Raw genomic sequence first — 16,401 nt, 5'->3', positions numbered from 1 at the left:
CTTTGCTCTCCTGGATATTAACCATGAATAAGATGGGGCAGCAGGGAGAACACGTCAGAGTGATCGACACACCTTGCATGTATAAAACTAGTCTTCGTAAATTCCCTCCATCTCCCTTTCAAATTATGCAGTATTTCAGAGGGAAAAAAAAGCTCTCGTGTGCTATAGAGATCTGTGGGTAATGTGCTGAATGTCACAAAGAAAGCTCTGACGAAAGAACAAGTTATGTCAGAAATTTATTTTGATGTGATCAATATACAGAGGATGTTACTTTGCCTTCTGGCTCTGTGCTTGAGCCTTTAGTACTTTCACAACAATCTTCTGCTCCTCAATGAGGAATGCCCTCTTAATTCTGCCAAGAGAAAAGAAAAAAGGTTTAACATAAAGAAGCACACATTAAACAATAAATAAACTTTATATTAATGATATAAGCAAAAGACCATAGGTCCTCCACACAGCCCCACCCCATGAGAAGTCCTGGGTCTATATCTAATGGGGGTCTGTTAAGCCAGAACAAGGTAAAGCTCAAGTGTTGCTACACGAAGCATTGGCACAACCATAGAAAGGCCCTTTCAAATTGAAGTGGTCATCTTTAGACCAGCTCCTGAAGACGCATCAGCTGGAATAAATGACAGTGCATCGAACATTTTTTTTTTTTTTTTTACGTTTGCCACATGTCCTCTCAAGTGTACGCTCACACATACAGGATCCTGGGCAGATTTGACACAGGATTTGTAACTGCAGATCAGAAGCTGTGCAGTCATTTAGTTTACATTGAAATCTACAGCAATAAATCCTGTGCATCAAATCTGCCCATGTGTGAACACACTAGCAGATCCTGTATGTGTGAATACACCCTTAGGGTACCTAAGGGTGTATTCACACATACAGGATCTGCTGCATATTTGATGCTACAGATTTGAAGCTTTGTTTAATCATTTAATTTTATTTAAAATAGAAAAAATTATTAAACACATTCTGTAAGAGGTTTCAGATTTTTCATTAAAGGGGTATTCTAGAGAAAAAATAAAAAGTTATGTTGATATCTAAATTAGGCTGGGCTCATATCATGTTTTTGCCATACTGTTTTCAATCCGTTTTTCTAAGGAAATGGGGAAAAAAGTAAACTAAGCGTTTTTAAAATATACTGTTTTTAAAAGTGCATAAAGTTCCATCCGTTTTAATAAAAAAAAAAGTTTTTGAAAATTCTGTCCATTTTTAATGGAAGGGGTCTTGGGTGGGGCCTTTAGGATGCAAATGCGCATGTGTAAAGTAAAAACGTATACGGTTTTCCGTATGGAACCGTATACATGTGCGTTTCCCATTGACGTCCATGTTAAAAAAACATATGCGGTTGCTGTACGGTTTTTAGACCGGAGACAAAACCGTGGTCAACCATGGTTTTGAGTACGGGAGAAAACCGTACACAACCGGATGCATACGGTTTTCAATTATTTGTCTATGTACAGTTTTCAATATGGTTCCATACGTTTTCAATAATGAAAACGTATACGGGGAACCTACTTAAAAAACATGTTATGAACCCACCCTTACTTCTATTTAAAAACCTTAAGCCTTCTAGTCTCTGTTGTATGCTCTGGAGGAAGTTCTATAGTCTTTCCAGTCAGACACTAAGTTTCCACTTGGTTTTTGAGCCAAAGCCAGAAGTGTATTCAAAAGGAATAGGACATTTAAAAGGAAGAACTTCTACTTCTCCCTTATGGATCCACTTCTGACTTTGGCTCCAAAACTGCAGTGGCAGTATTCCAAAAAAACTGACAGAAAAAGTGGAAAGTTAGGCTGGGTTCACACAAAGATTTTCAAATACGGTAACCGTATACGGTTTTCCGCAAAAAAACATATACGACCGTATCCGAAGCCGTATGCATAGAGAATGCATTGTAAACCATATTCCAAATGTTGTGTACGGTTGCATCCGTTTTGCCTCGGATATGGTTTTGCCGATTTTTCAACCGTAGGCAAAAAACTGTCGACCAATTTTTCGCCTCCGGTTGGAAAACCGTATGCGAACCGTATGCGGTTCTTTTAACATTGTTGTCTATGAGAATCGTACACAGAATTTCAGAATACGGTTGCACACGGTTTTTCTAATCCGTTTTTTGGAGTGGACACATGCGCAGAAGGAATTTCAATAGAACAATAGTAACTTTATTAATTTGCTTGAAAACTAATTCCAACAAAATAGCAAAACCGTTGGCAAAAACGGATGCAAACGGATAGAACCGTACATACGTTTTGGAACCGTATACGGGGAAAAACCGTATTTGGAGTCATACGGTTGTATACGGTTTTTGCCATATGTTTTTGAGTGGAAAACCGTATACGGTAATCGTATTTGAAAAACGTAGTGTGAACCCAGCCTTAGCCTTACCATCTTGGTCTATCCTGAACTATTTAGAGCAAGAGTAGAGCCCTATGGTAAACTTCTGCTCTAGACAGAGGTCTGAGCAGAGAGCCCTGTGGTCTGACTATTAAGATTACACAACTTTCTCCAGTGCATACAGCAGCCAACAAGTACTAGAAGATTTCACATTTTTAAATAGAATTTAGCTATCTGTAAAACTTTAGGCCACCAGTTTTCTCCTTAACCCCTTAAGGACGCAGGGTTTTTCCATTTTTTCCCTCATCACCTTCTAAAAATCATAACGCTTTCAATTTTGCACATAAAATTCCATATGGCATTTTTTTGCGCCACCAATTCTACTTTGCAGTGACATTGGTCATTTTACCCCAAAATCCACAGCGAAACGGAAAAAAAAAAAATCATTGTGGGACAAAATTGAAGATTTAAAAAAAAAAAAAAATGTTGTAACTTTTGGGGGCTTCCGTTTCTACACAGTACATTTTTCAGTAAAAATGACACCTTATCTTTATTCTGTAGGTCCATACTTATATAGGTTGGATATTGTCGTACTTCTGGAAAAAAAATCATAACTACATGCAGGGAAGTTTATACGTTAAAAATTCTCATCTTCTGACCCCTGTAACTTTTTATTTTTTTGCGTAAGGGCTGGTATGAGGACTTATTTTTTTGCACCAAGTTCTGAAGTTTTTATAGGTACCATTTTTCTATTGATCAGACCTTTTGATCGCTCCTTATTAAAAATTTTCATGATATAAAAAGTGACCAAAAATACGCTATTTTGGACTTTGGAATTGGTCAACTTTGATCGCTGCGTCTGAAGGGTTAATAGCGCACAGCACAACGATCTGCGCCGCGTGCTGTTAGCCCAGGGCCCCGACTATGAATAGCAGCCGGGACCGACCCGGTGTGACGCGGAGCCACGGTGTGACTGCGTTTTAAACACTGGGACCAGACGTACGTAAGAGTTTAAAGGGGTACTTTTTTTTTCCCCCCTTCAAATACACTGGTGCTAGAAAGATGAACATATTTGAAAATGACTTCTATTAAAAAAAATCTTAATCCTTCCAGTACCTATCAGCTGCTGTATACTACAGTGGAACTTGTATAGTTCTTTTCTGTCTGACCACAGTGCTCTCTGCTGACACCTCTGTCCATGTCAGGAACTGTCCAGAGCAGAGAGGTTTTCTATGGGGATTTGCTCCTTCTCTGGACAGTTCCTGATAGGGACAGAAGTGTCAGCACTGTGGTCTGACTAAAGAACTTCACAACTTTCTCTGTAGTATACAGCTGATAAGTAGATTAATATTTTTTAAACAGAAATAATTTACAAACCTGTTTAACTTTCAAGCACAAGCTGATTAGAAAAAAATTCCACTGGAGTACCCTTTAAATTGGGTTATGCAGCAGAGTAACTGCAAACAATAGTGTAATTACATAAGCAGTAAATGGAATATGCTGAACATCTTTTTGAGCTCTATCCTTTGACAAGATACATTTTTTTTTTAACTGCCTTAGACTAGTCTTATGCTATAGAAGTTTTATCAGTATTTAATATCTATTGTGCTGCTAGCAGCAGTTAATTTTAATAGCATATTTGGGAATTGTGCATAATGTTATATTACTCTAGGGAGTCCAAAAAAGTTTGAAATAATGGATACCATAAATCTTCGTGCGGGGGAAATGCATAATGGCACACACATCTATAAATGTGTATGAGCCTATACAACACACAGGGGAAGATCAAAAACTGTGCAGAGGATAAGTTGAACAGGTCCCCATAGCAACCAGCCTACTTTTGTCGAGAGGACTTTATAAAAATAAAAGAAGCGATCTGATTGGTCGCCATGAGCAACTGGTCAGCTTTTCCTCTGCACAGGTTGGGATAAATCTTCCCAATTGTATCTCCATATGAAAGCCACACAATTTTAACTTACAGCCAGTTTTCTTAACAAATGGGTAACTACCCTCCAACTTTCCTGCAGAATGTACTAATAAAACCATAGGAAGTAACAAGTGAATCTGAAGCCACTTTGAGCTGTGGTTATGCTGGGATTTGTATCTGTATTAAGTGTGTGTGAATGTGACTCAATAGCAACAAGCCCAAAAAGTGAACTAATCATACTTTAAAGAGGAACTGTGGCTACTTAAAATATGTTCACAGGTAAATGAAAAGTAAAATTTATATATTTATTTATATAGCGCCTACAGATTCCGCAAATGCAGAGCAATTCATGGTACAATACACTTGAACGTGGTTGTGAAAACATTTTCATGCAGCAAAGAAAAAAAATATATAAATTTCAAGACACGTTGTGGATTTAAAAACACACAGCATGTCAATCACGTGTTTAACACACTGCCCATTGTAACACTTAAAGAGCAATTTTTCCATTTGTCTATCAAACGTATGTAGGTTATGCAATAGAAAGAAAAATGCCAGATTGCCTAGAAAGTGTATCCTTTCTGACATGATACTGTCAAACAGACTCACCTGTCACGAACACATTTTGCACACATAGAACCACCATAAGCTCTGCTGACGTGCTTTTTTGTCTTTGACAGCCTCATGAGCACTTTGGGTCTAACTGCTCGGATCTGGAAAAAAAAAAAAAAAATGTATAATAATATCTCTATATAGGCAAAGACATTACAACTCTTTACAAAGCAATCCAAATAATTTATAAGACTAAGTTCACACAGTACATTTAGCAGTTCTGTATTGCAGTTAATGCATTTGAAAAGCATGCATTCCCTCATGATTTGCCATGGTTTTGCAATGCAGTTATTGACAGCGAGGTTTAATAAAACCCATTAAAACAAAAAGTTGTATTATATTATACAGGGGTGTGGAAATTAAAAAAAAAAAACTACTTGTCCAAGGGACTAAAGTGGAACAATCTACTTGTCCCGCAAGAAAATCCACTTGTCCTGGTAGATAAAATAATTTCAACCAAAATAGTCTGATTCCCCCCCCCCACTAGACCACCAGGGATGGATATAAGATCCCTTTAGACACTGCTGACATCGCTGATCTAATGGGTTAATAGGTGATCGCAGTATGTCAGGATATTAGAGGCGGGAGAGCTGTATTTCCTCTTACACCCCAGACAAGCCCAGAAAAGTCTAGATATAACTTTTTGATCACCTTATAAAAAAATTCTAATATGAAGTGACCAAAAATGAGCAATTCTGGACTATTCTTTACACCGTTCACCGTACGGTTTAATTATCATATTTTAATAGTCTGGACACTTCCACATGCAGCGATACCACTTATGTTTATTTTTGTACATTATTTTTATTTAAAGAAAATTGTAAACTTTTATTAGGAAAGGGGCTTATTCACATGTATACGCACTTTTTAAAATATTTTAATCACTATTTTTCAGTCTCAATAGGGACTTATGTGTTACTGGGGGGGGGGGGGTGTTCTGTTCTGGTCTATGGTTGTGTGGGTGTTGCAGCATGTTGCACTGTATAGTAGGACAGTTAAGATTATTGTGTAACATGCTGGGAGTTGTAGTTTTGGTTTGTGTCAGCTGCAGAGCCATAGTCTGTGTCAAGGAATACTGGGAATTACAGTTAGTAACTACAACACCCAGCATGCCCTGATGCAGCCTATAGCTCTGCAGCTGACCCGAACCAAAACTACAACTCCCAGCATGTTGCACTTTATAGTTCTACAGTTTAGGTTATGGTCCAACATGCTGGGAGTTGTAGTTTTGGTTCGGGCGTGTTTGCGTGCATCCATGGGGCTCTTGGTTGGCGGGTGAGTATGAAGGGGGCGGGATTCTGGGGGTGCAATTCAGTGCGGGTGCCACTAAAAATAAATAAAATTAGATGGCACAACTGCCCTAATGCCCGACGTGACAGTCCGCTCCTATACAAAACATTCATGCATACACATATCATACATGCACCAGCCACTGCCCCCATATACACACACCCCCCCGCCACTGCCCCCCCCCACATCATACATTACATACACACATACACTCACACCATACATACACCTGCCACTGCCCACCCCACATCATACATCACATACATACACATCACACTTAGACATACATTACATACACATCACACGTAGACATCATACACACATACACTCACACCATACATATCCACCAGTGTTTCCCAACCAGGGTGCCTCCAGCTGTTGCAAAACTACAACTCCCAGCATGCCCAGGGCATGCTGGGAGTTGTAGTTTTGCAACAGCTGGAGGCACCCTGGTTGGGAATCACTGATATACACCATACATATGCACACATCATACATACACCTGCCGCTGCCCCCCATCATACATTACATACACACATACACTAACACCATACATATACAACCACCCTTCCTGCCGCCGCCTGCATTCTCGGCCTCCTCACCTGAGCCGCCATGAGTGGACATCAGAGCTGTAGTCCCGGCCGGTGTGAGGTGAGATTTCCGTCCTCCCCCCCCCCCCCCCTGCTCTGTGTTTTCCCCGTGCAAACAAGCAACCGCCCCGTGGTGGATTAGGTCCTGTCTAGACAGAGTCGGGGAGGGGGAGGGATAGAGCTGTGTGCGGGGGATGGAGCTGTGCACGGAGCTGTCTATGTCCTTTCTCTCACCCTGCTGTGTCTTCTGAGCTGCGTCCTCAATCCTCCGGGAGGAGAGATAAGGGGGCTCTGCAGTCAGCTGGAGGCCGCCGCCCCCTCCATACACTCTGAGTGCCGGTGTGAGGTGTAGACTTCCATCCGCTCCTGCGCCTCACACCGACATTAAAGAAAAATAAGGGGGACGTCTGTCTGTCCCTGCTAGCCCGATACAGGGCTAAATCTATAAACAATTCACCTGCCCGGCACCCAAAACTACTTGTCCCGGGCGTCGGGCTATAGGATTTCCACATCCCTGATTATATATAAATAAAATAATTGTACTTCTGAAGCACTGGATTCTTTCTAGTTCATGCATCATGGGCCAGTGAATGTTGGATTGTGTGCCATAGTCCGCTAAATGCTGGGCAGCTGGAAACCACCACACTTCAGAGGAATCCCAATTATCACAAAGGTTGGGATAAAAAAAAAAAAAAAAAACTACAAGTCATGGGGACAGTCCTTGGCAGATACACCACATGGGCCCCATTTCCAACCAGTAAGAGGATATTGAAATTTGGTTTGCTCAGTATGTAACTGATAACAAAAATCTCATCCGCCCAAACATCTGGTGTTGAGAGATGTTATATGCCATGCAGGAAAGATGTAGAGGCAACCATGCAAATATTTGCAATTATGCTTCCTTTAACCCCTTAAGGACTCAGGGTTTTTCCACTTTAGTTTTTTCCTCCTTACCTTTTAAAAATCATAACCCATTCAATTTTCCACCTAAAAATCCATATTATGGCTTATTTTTTGCGTTGCCAATTCTATTTTGCAGTGACATTAGTCATTTTACCCAAAAATTCACGGCGAAACAGAAAAAAAAATAATTGTGTGACAAAATCGAAGAAAAAAACGCCATTTTTTTTACTTTTGGGGGCTTCCGTTTCTACGCAGTGCATATTTAGGTAAAAATTACACCTTATTCTGTAGGTCCATACGGTTAAAATGATACCCTACTTATAGGTTTGATTTTGTCGCACTTCTGGAAAAAATCATAACTACATGCAGGAAAATGTATACGTTTAAAAATGTAATCTTCTGACCCCTATAACTTTTTTATTTTTCCACGTACAGGGCGGTATGAGGACTCATTTTTTTGCGCCGTGATCGGAAGTTTTTATCGGTACGATTTTTGTTTTGATCGGACTTTTTGATCACTTTTTATAAATTTTTTAATGGTATAAAAAGTGACCAAAATACGCTTTTTTGGACTTTGGAATTTTTTTGGGCGTACGCCATTGACCGTGCGGTTTAATTGATATATTTTTATAGTTCGGACATTTACGCACGCGGCGATACCACATATGTTTATTTTTTTATTTTACACGGTTTTATTTTTTTTTATGGGAAAAGGGGGGTGATTCAAACTTATATTAGGGAAGGGGTTAAATGACCTTTATTAACACTTTTTTTTACAGTGTTATAGCTCCCATAGGGACCTATAACACTGCACACACTGATCTTTTACACAGATCACAGGCGTGTTTTAACACGCCTGTGATCAGTGTTATCGGCGATTGACTGCTCCTGCCTGGATCTCAGGCATGGAGCAGTCATTCGCCGATCGGACACCGAGGAGGCAAGAAAGGGCCCTCCCGGTGTCCTGTCAGCTGTTCGGGACGCCGCGATTTCACCACGGCGGTCCCGAACAGCCCGACTGAGCAGCCGGGTCACTTTCACTTTAGAAGCGGCGGTCAAAAGGGTTAATACCGCACATCGCCGCGATCGGCGATGTGTGGTATTAGCCGCGGGTCCCGGCCGTTGATGAGCGCCGGGACCGACGCGATATGATGCGGGATCGCGCCGCTTCATATCGCGGGAGCCGGCGCAGGACGTAAATATACATCCCGAGTCGTTAAGGGGTTAAATGTGTATTCGCTTGTCGATTCCTTTTTGCTGAAAATCTGTCCTCATGCACACTTGCAGAAATACCACTTCATTTGCAATGGGACTGAATGAGCTCGTGTTCTACTATTGCCGACTGAACCATAGAAAGGCAGACATCTACACTACCACCCTATTCAAAAGGGGCATTTGCAGACCTCAGTTAAGAAGACACTTCCTGGGATAACCACATTTCTGTTAAAGTCTTGGGAACCTGCCGTTAGGAGCACACACCTAACCACTACATATTTTATGTTTATAATGCAGCAAACACCAAGTTACCTTTAGGGTATGTTCATGCAGACAGGCCAAAAGTTGTAATCAGTACTCAGACCCCCACCGATCACAACATATAATTGGCTTGGCACTCATTACATGAGACCGGCTACATCTAGGGAGCTAATCAGTGCAAAGTCAAAGTGATGGATTAAGTGCCAAGGCAAGGAGTGAAGCACACACCAATACATTTCACCCAGCTATATCTAGCCATCCATTAAAACTTTTGACATGTCTACATGACAAGTTTTTTTTCCTCCAAGAATCTAAGCACTTTATATATATACTTTGTGGTAAACAATTTAATAAAACTTAAGTTTTTCTTCACTGCTTAGGAGTCCAGTGGGCAGTTCTCATTAGTGACTGCTAGTCTTTCCCCACAGCTACCAATGAACTACTAAGCACTGGAGCATATAGTGCAACGAAAACAACTTCTTCCCTATACACAGGATAGGAGATAAGTGTCTGATCGCAGGAGGTCCAACTACGGACATCTAAGCTCTAAGAGCACGCGCTGTATTATCCTGTGGATCGGAGAGACTACCACTTTAAATGGGCTCTGTCAGATTCAAAAGCACTCCTCTGTGCTCTCTCCCGTCTGACAGCACTCCTCTGTGCTCTCAAACTGTTTAGCTTTCACTGCCTTGTAATGCACCATGTATATTTTGACAGGTTCATTTTAATGACCTGTAAAATATACTATGTTCGGTAGAAGTCTGAGCCCAGTCATTAGCTGGACAGTAGTATTAATATTATATAGTATTATAATAATTAGTATTATTATTGGGTATCCCAATCTTTGCCTTCATGATCAGTAATGCCTATTTTATATGTATACATATTACCAACTTATTAGAAGCTTAAAAAATCCATGAGGACACTTACACCGCGAAGTCTTCCAGGGCAGATACCACATGCTGATTTGGGGGCTTTTCCAACTTTCTTGGTGTACAGATAAACAATTCTGTTTCCTGGTGTTCGGGACCTAGAAACAAGACAATCCATGAAGTCCTCTTCAAGCAACAAGATGAAGCAATGTCTCATTACAAAGTACTGTGTAGAAATACTTACAGTCGGGTCTTGTTGGAGGCTGTGTTGTAGGACAGCCTACGACGGTACGTCAGGCGCTGAACCATTCTTTATGTCTACAGAGGAATAAAAAAGACAAGGTCAGGCTTTGCTTACATTTTATTCTTCTGCCTAAAATTGTGATAACATAAGGCAGTGGTCTTCAAACTGTGGCCCTCCAGATGTTGCAAAACTACAACTCCCAGCATGCCCGGACAGCCGTTGGCTGACCGGGCATGCTGGGAGTTGTAGTTTTGCAACATCTGGAGGGCCACAGTTTGAAGACCGCTGACATAAGGTGTTTGACATGGAATACTTGGTCATAGCTTTACTACCAAACTATTTCAGTGCATAACACTGCACACCATTCTGCAACATACTGCTCCATTTTCTCTGCTAAGCTCATGTTGAGCAGTGTCTGATCAGTGGGGATCTGGCAGGGTTTAAAAAGAATATAGTTTATCCCCTAACAACCACATCTGTAGTGCAATATAACGAAGGATAGGGGATAAGTTATAGATCGCAGGGGGTCCGAGCGGAAACTCCTGGACAGGGCCGCAGCAGTATGCTGGAAAGGGAGCGTTCCGTCCCCGCATGTCGCGGCGGCCAACACGCCCCCTTCGTGTACCCCATAGAGATACATGAAGAGGGAGTGTCTGCCGCGGCTTTCTGCTGGGGACGGAACTTCACTTCATGCAGACTGCCCCGTCCAGGAGATCCTGGGGGCCCCCAGCGCTCAGACCCCCCGCAATCTATAACTTATCCCCTATCCTTTGGATAGGAGATAAGTTATTTAGCGCTGGAATACTTTAAAATCAAGCCTCAGAGATGCCTGACTATAGATATGGATGCAATTTATGTGGACAAAACATTGATCCAGGATTAACTCAAATTGTCATATTGGACTCTGGAAGGATGCCTTCCTCTGGATCAACACAGTAGGGTTATAAGATGAACCGGATGGTCTTTTTTTTTTCTTTCAAACTTATGAACTATAACCCTGATAGTCAGCATAGACCCAATGGGGGAGATGTATTAAAGGATTTAGACTGGTTTTTCCTGTCTAAATTTGTCGCACAGAAAGTCGCAGTCTAAACATCTGCGACTTTTTTGCTCTAGAGGATTTTTAGAACATGATGCATTCTAGTCTATTTTAGACGGAAATGCATTTTCCAATGCATTGGTGGTGAATTTATCAAAAGCGACTTTTCAGCGACAAGTCGCATCGGCTGAAAGTACGCCGAAATGTAATAACATGTTGGAGCAGGTTTAAATACAGTCTAAAGCATAAATCCTGAAGTCCCTGCGCAGAATTTATCAAGACCCGCGCGCCTTTTGATAAATTAGGCGGACAATAGACCAGTCAAACGCTCCGTAGGTTGGTCTATATTGATGCGGGACACAGACAACTTTGATAAATCTCCCCTAATGACAACTATATTCATTACAAATGCAGTAGAAACAAGGGGAAGATTCACAAGTATAGAATTTATTGTCACTATATTTTGTAAAGCAGAGATCTACTACATATAGCTCTCCAGCAGTTGCAGAACTACAACACCTATCATGCCCTGACAGCTTCAAACTGCCACAGAGAGCAGAAAGGTGGGGGAGCTAACGCTGATTTACAGGATCTAAAACCTAATCCTAAACCCCCAAACTCCTGACAATTTAAAGTGTTCTAGCAATAAGTAGAAATATTGCATGACCTCAATAAAGGAGCCCCCATTACAACACCAAATGTCCCCCATTACTAGATCACAGCTCCCGATCATTATGGGGTAAGTGCATGGCCGCACTACCAGCACACTGCATGGGCCCTATGGCATGTGACCTCTATAAGGAGCCACTATAACAACTCCAAGTGCCCCCATTACTAAAGCACAGGCACAGCTCCTGATCCTCATCGGGCAGTGTTCCAGCTGTGGCCAAACTACAACTCCCAGCATGCCCGGACAGCCAAAGGCTGTCCGGGCATGCTGGGAGTTGTAGTTTGGCCACAGCTGGAGGCACCCTGTTTGGGAAACACTTACATAGAGTATGGTGGAGGAGGCAGGTCACTGTGTATGGGCTCCATTACGGGCACTAAGACACGTGAGCTCAGCGCTGTAGACAGTGAATGTGCCGCCTCGTCTCACACACTGAGCGCTATAGCAGAGCATCCATCACCGGCCCACAACTCCCGCTCACTGCTATACCGCTTATCTGCCCCCATAATATTTACACCCCCAGGTGCCAGCGCGTCCCCCGAACACCCCGGCGGGCACGGCTACCCTACTGACTAGCCCCAGGAGGAGGATTGAGAAGGATTCTATCGTGACAGCTAACACCCCAGAGCCGCCATACCTGGTGCCGCCGTCACCGGAAGAGAAAGGAAGGAAAGCAGGAAGGAGTCGAGTGGAGGAATTACTTCTGGCCCCGCCCCTCTGCCTCTCGAGCCTCCGTACTTACGCCGGAAGTGGTTACGGTGACCCGGAAGGGACATTTCTGGACGCAAAGTGCTCTGGGCATGCTGGGGCTGATAGTTTGGCAGTATGCCACCAGCTGTATCTGAACTGTCAGGGCGGCCCGACTGGTCACGTGACTAGGTTGGGCAACCTAGCGAGTTTATGGACGCGTCATGTTTGCCTGAAAAAGCTGTGTTATGATTCCTATGTGGCAATAGTGGTGGCCATGTTGGCTATCACTCTATTTTCACAGTCTCCTAAGTGGTTAGTGTGCCTGCCTGGTGATGGCTTACAGCAGGGGTGTCAAATTCATCGGGGGCGCATCAGCAGTTTTGTCACCCTCAAAGGGCCGGTTGTATCTGTATACCCCCCCCCCACATACCGTATAGGCCGGTGTATATGACGACTGGGTGTATAAGACGACCCCCAACTTTTACAGTTAAAATGTAGAGTTTGTGATATACTCGCCATATAAGACTACCCCTCCTACCGCAATGTACAATACCTTGTAGTTCCCCCCCACATTAGGGAGGCAGCATGTCCCCCCACATTAGGTAGGCAGCATGTTCCCCCACATTAGGTAGGTAGTATAGTTCCCTCCACATTAGGTAGGCAGTATAGTTCCCCCCACGTTAGGTAGGCAGTATAGTTCCCCCCACATTAGGTAAGCAGCATGTTCCCCCCATATTAGTTGGCAGTATAGTTCCCCCCACATTAGGTAGGCAGCATGTTCCCCCACATTAGGTAGGTAGTATAGTTCCCTCCACATTAGGTAGGCAGTATAGTTCCCCCCACGTTAGGTAGGCAGTATAGTTCCCCCCACATTAGGTAAGCAGCATGTTCCCCCCATATTAGTTGGCAGTATAGTTCCCCCCACATTAGGTAGGCAGCATGTTCCCCCACATTAGGTTGGCAGCATGTTCCCCCACATTAGGTTGGCAGTATAGTTCCCCCCACATTAGGTAGGCAGCATGTTCCCCCACATTAGTTGGCAGCATAGTTCCCCCGACATTAGGTTGGCAGCATCCCCCCCCCCTCCCTCCCCACAGACATACAGCCTCCAGCCATATACAGTGTATAGCTGGAGGCTGTATGTCTGTGTGCGGTCCCCCCACTGTGATCCGGTCACCGCTCCTCCGGCCCGGGGTCACATCTACTGCTATGGCCTATGGAACATAGCAGTAGGTGCCAGGACCGGTCGAGCGGTGACCGGAACGCTGAAGAAGATAACGCGCCGACGGTCACTTACCAGGGCCTGCGCGCGTCCTCCTGCGATGATCCTGCCGTCCTCCTGTTCCTCCCGCATCTCTATGGTTGTACGCACGGGACGTCAGTGACGTACAACCATAGAGGCAGAGGACCGAAGGAGGATCGCCGCGCATGCGCTGAAGAGGCGGCTTTTTTTTTTTTTAAAGCGAGATTAAAGGTGAAGGCTGGCGGCGGGCCACATGACGAGGTCTGGTGGGCCGGATTCGGCCCGCCGGCCGGGTGTTTGACACCCCTGGCTTACAGTGTTCCCCAACATGTGCTCCTTCAGCTTTTGCACAACTACATTTCCCAGCATGCCCAGACAGCAGAAGGATAATTGAAACATCCTGAGAGCCATAGTTTTGCCATAGGGAAGCAGAAGCTTGTTGAGAGTTGTAGTTTTGCCACAGGAAAGATGAGTGACCACTATTATGGCTACTGTTACAATGTAAGGGATGTTACCTCCATACCACGCTGTCGAATATTTTGGCACAATTTTAAAAAAAAGTGCAATTTTTTGCACGTACGATCACACTAAGTCCCGGCCTGTTAAAAGAATAGTCCAGTCCTGAAAAACGTATCCCCTAAGGATAGGTGATAAGTTTCAGATCCGGGGGGGATCCAACTGCTGGGACCCCCCGCAATCTCCCGTACGGGCCCCGGCAGCCTGAGGGAAGGAGATGTGTCAACCACCGCAGGAAGCGGTGGCTGACACGCCCCCTCAATAAAACTCTATGGCAGAGCCGGAGCGCTGTATTGGGGGTGTGTGTCAGCCGCTGTTTCGTGCTGTGGTCAACACGCGCTCTCTGGCCAGCGAGCCGGGGCCCCGTACAGGAGATCGCGGGGGGGCCCCAGCGGTCAGACCCCCTGCGATCTAAAACTTATCCCCTATCCTTAGAATAGGGGATACGTTTTTCAGGACTGGACTACTTTAATCGTGTCCATCTGCATCTCACTGAAAACTTGATGCCGAAGTATACAGTTAACGGGAGCAGTGGACCGCATTCACCTTTATGGCCTATTGGACTCATGATGGGGCTGTTGCGCTTTCGAAATAGCGCATTTGTCCTGAACGAAGTCACGGGGGGGGGAGGGGGAGAGATTTATCAATACCTGTGCAGAGGAAAAGTTGTCACGCCCCCTCCCATAGGCTTGCATTGAGGGGCTGAGCGTGATGTCACAGCGGGGCGGAGGAGTGACGTCACACGCCGCCGGCCCCATGGTCGCCGGTAATCAGACCCGGAGCGAACATGCTCCGGAGACTGATGTTAACTGGAGTGCTGCATGCAAGATCACGGGGGTCCCCAGCGGCGGGACCCCCGCGATCAGGCATCTTATCCCCTATCCTTTGGATAGGGGATAAGATGTCTAAGTGCCGGAGTACCCCTTTAAAGACCTTACAAGAACAGTCATGGAATATAATGCAGTGAGTGACCACCTGAATGGAATTCCAATAATATATCTGTTATTCAAGTGTATTCCTAGCCACAGACACCAATGAGGAGCAGAATAATGAGTTACACAGTTTATAAGGTTAAAAGAAAGACAAGAGCCCATCAAGTTCAACCTAAAACCCAACTGTACCAATTCAGGGGAAAGCAAAAAACTTTGTTTTTTCCCGACCCCAATATGTCAATCACATTAAAGCCCTGGATCAACATACTATCCTCACATATATAGTATCCATATGTTGTAATAGTATATTTTTCCCGAAAAACATAGACCTCCCTTGAACTTGTTTATTGAGTCAGCCATCACAACATCATGTGGCAGAGAGTTCCAAGTTGGGAGATGGTTGTGGAACAGGTCATTAGCTACTAGTGTGCACAGTAAGGCTATGTTCACACGCCAGAATTTCTGCATGGAATGTCGCATGAAAATTCTGCATGAATTTATAGCCAATACACTACAATGAGATTCCGCTGTCTCATTTACACAGCAGAATTTCTTCTACAGAAATTAGATTGAAGTGAATAGACAAATAATTTCTGGAGAATTTACTGCAAAATTTTCATGCAGAATTCCTTGCAGAAATTGTGCCCTGTGAACATAGCCTAAAGCTGGGAAAGGAAGTAATTGAGATTTCCAAAGCACTGTAAGGAGATGCAAAGTACTGGACTACAGTAGAGTACAAAAAGGGTAGGATGAGATTGGCCTTTCAGAAGATACAAGAGCTGAAGAGGACATTTAAAGGGGAACTCCTGTGGAAACAAATAGAAAACAAATGTTTTCAAATCAACTGGTGCCTGGAAGTTAAAGGGGTTTTCCAGGAAAAAACTTTTTTTTTATATATCAACTGGCTCCAGAAAGTTAAACAGATTTGTACATTACTTCTATTAAAAAATCTTCATCCTTTCAGTACTTATGAGCTTCTGAAGTTGAGTTGTTCTTTTCTGTCTAAGTTCTCTCTGATGACACGTGTCTTGGGAACCGCCCAGTTTAGAAGAAAATCCC

At 43.6% G+C, this 16,401-nt stretch overlaps 1 protein-coding gene across 1 annotated transcript; it reads right to left on the bottom strand.

Annotated features, from left to right (window-relative positions):
- Positions 1–223: 223 nt before the first annotated feature.
- Positions 224–12,663, bottom strand: RPL34 (ribosomal protein L34). Its single transcript, XM_056564436.1, has 5 exons — positions 12,599–12,663; positions 10,256–10,329; positions 10,070–10,169; positions 4,878–4,981; positions 224–352 (listed from the first exon to the last, which is right to left on the bottom strand). The coding sequence occupies exons 2-5, from the start codon at positions 10,318–10,320 to the stop codon at positions 268–270; spliced, it is 354 nt and encodes a 117-aa protein (XP_056420411.1). The 5' UTR covers positions 10,321–10,329; positions 12,599–12,663; the 3' UTR covers positions 224–267.
- Positions 12,664–16,401: the final 3,738 nt, after the last annotated feature.

This window comes from Hyla sarda, chromosome 1 (assembly GCF_029499605.1).
Source record: "Hyla sarda isolate aHylSar1 chromosome 1, aHylSar1.hap1, whole genome shotgun sequence".
NCBI lineage: Eukaryota > Metazoa > Chordata > Amphibia > Anura > Hylidae > Hyla > Hyla sarda.
Note: the sequence above shows the minus strand (reverse complement) of the source record. Positions and strands in the feature narration are given on the sequence as shown.

Coding starts and splice junctions, on each gene's coding strand:
- RPL34 (XM_056564436.1), bottom strand. CDS start 10,320: ATGGTTCAGCGCCTGACGTACCGTCGTAGGCTGTCCTACAACACAGCC. Junction 10,170..10,255: donor GCCTCCAACAAGACCCGACT/GTAAGTATTTCT, acceptor TCTTGTTTCTAG/GTCCCGAACACCAGGAAACA. Junction 353..4,877: donor GCAAAATGTGTTCGTGACAG/GTGAGTCTGTTT, acceptor TTCTCTTGGCAG/AATTAAGAGGGCATTCCTCA.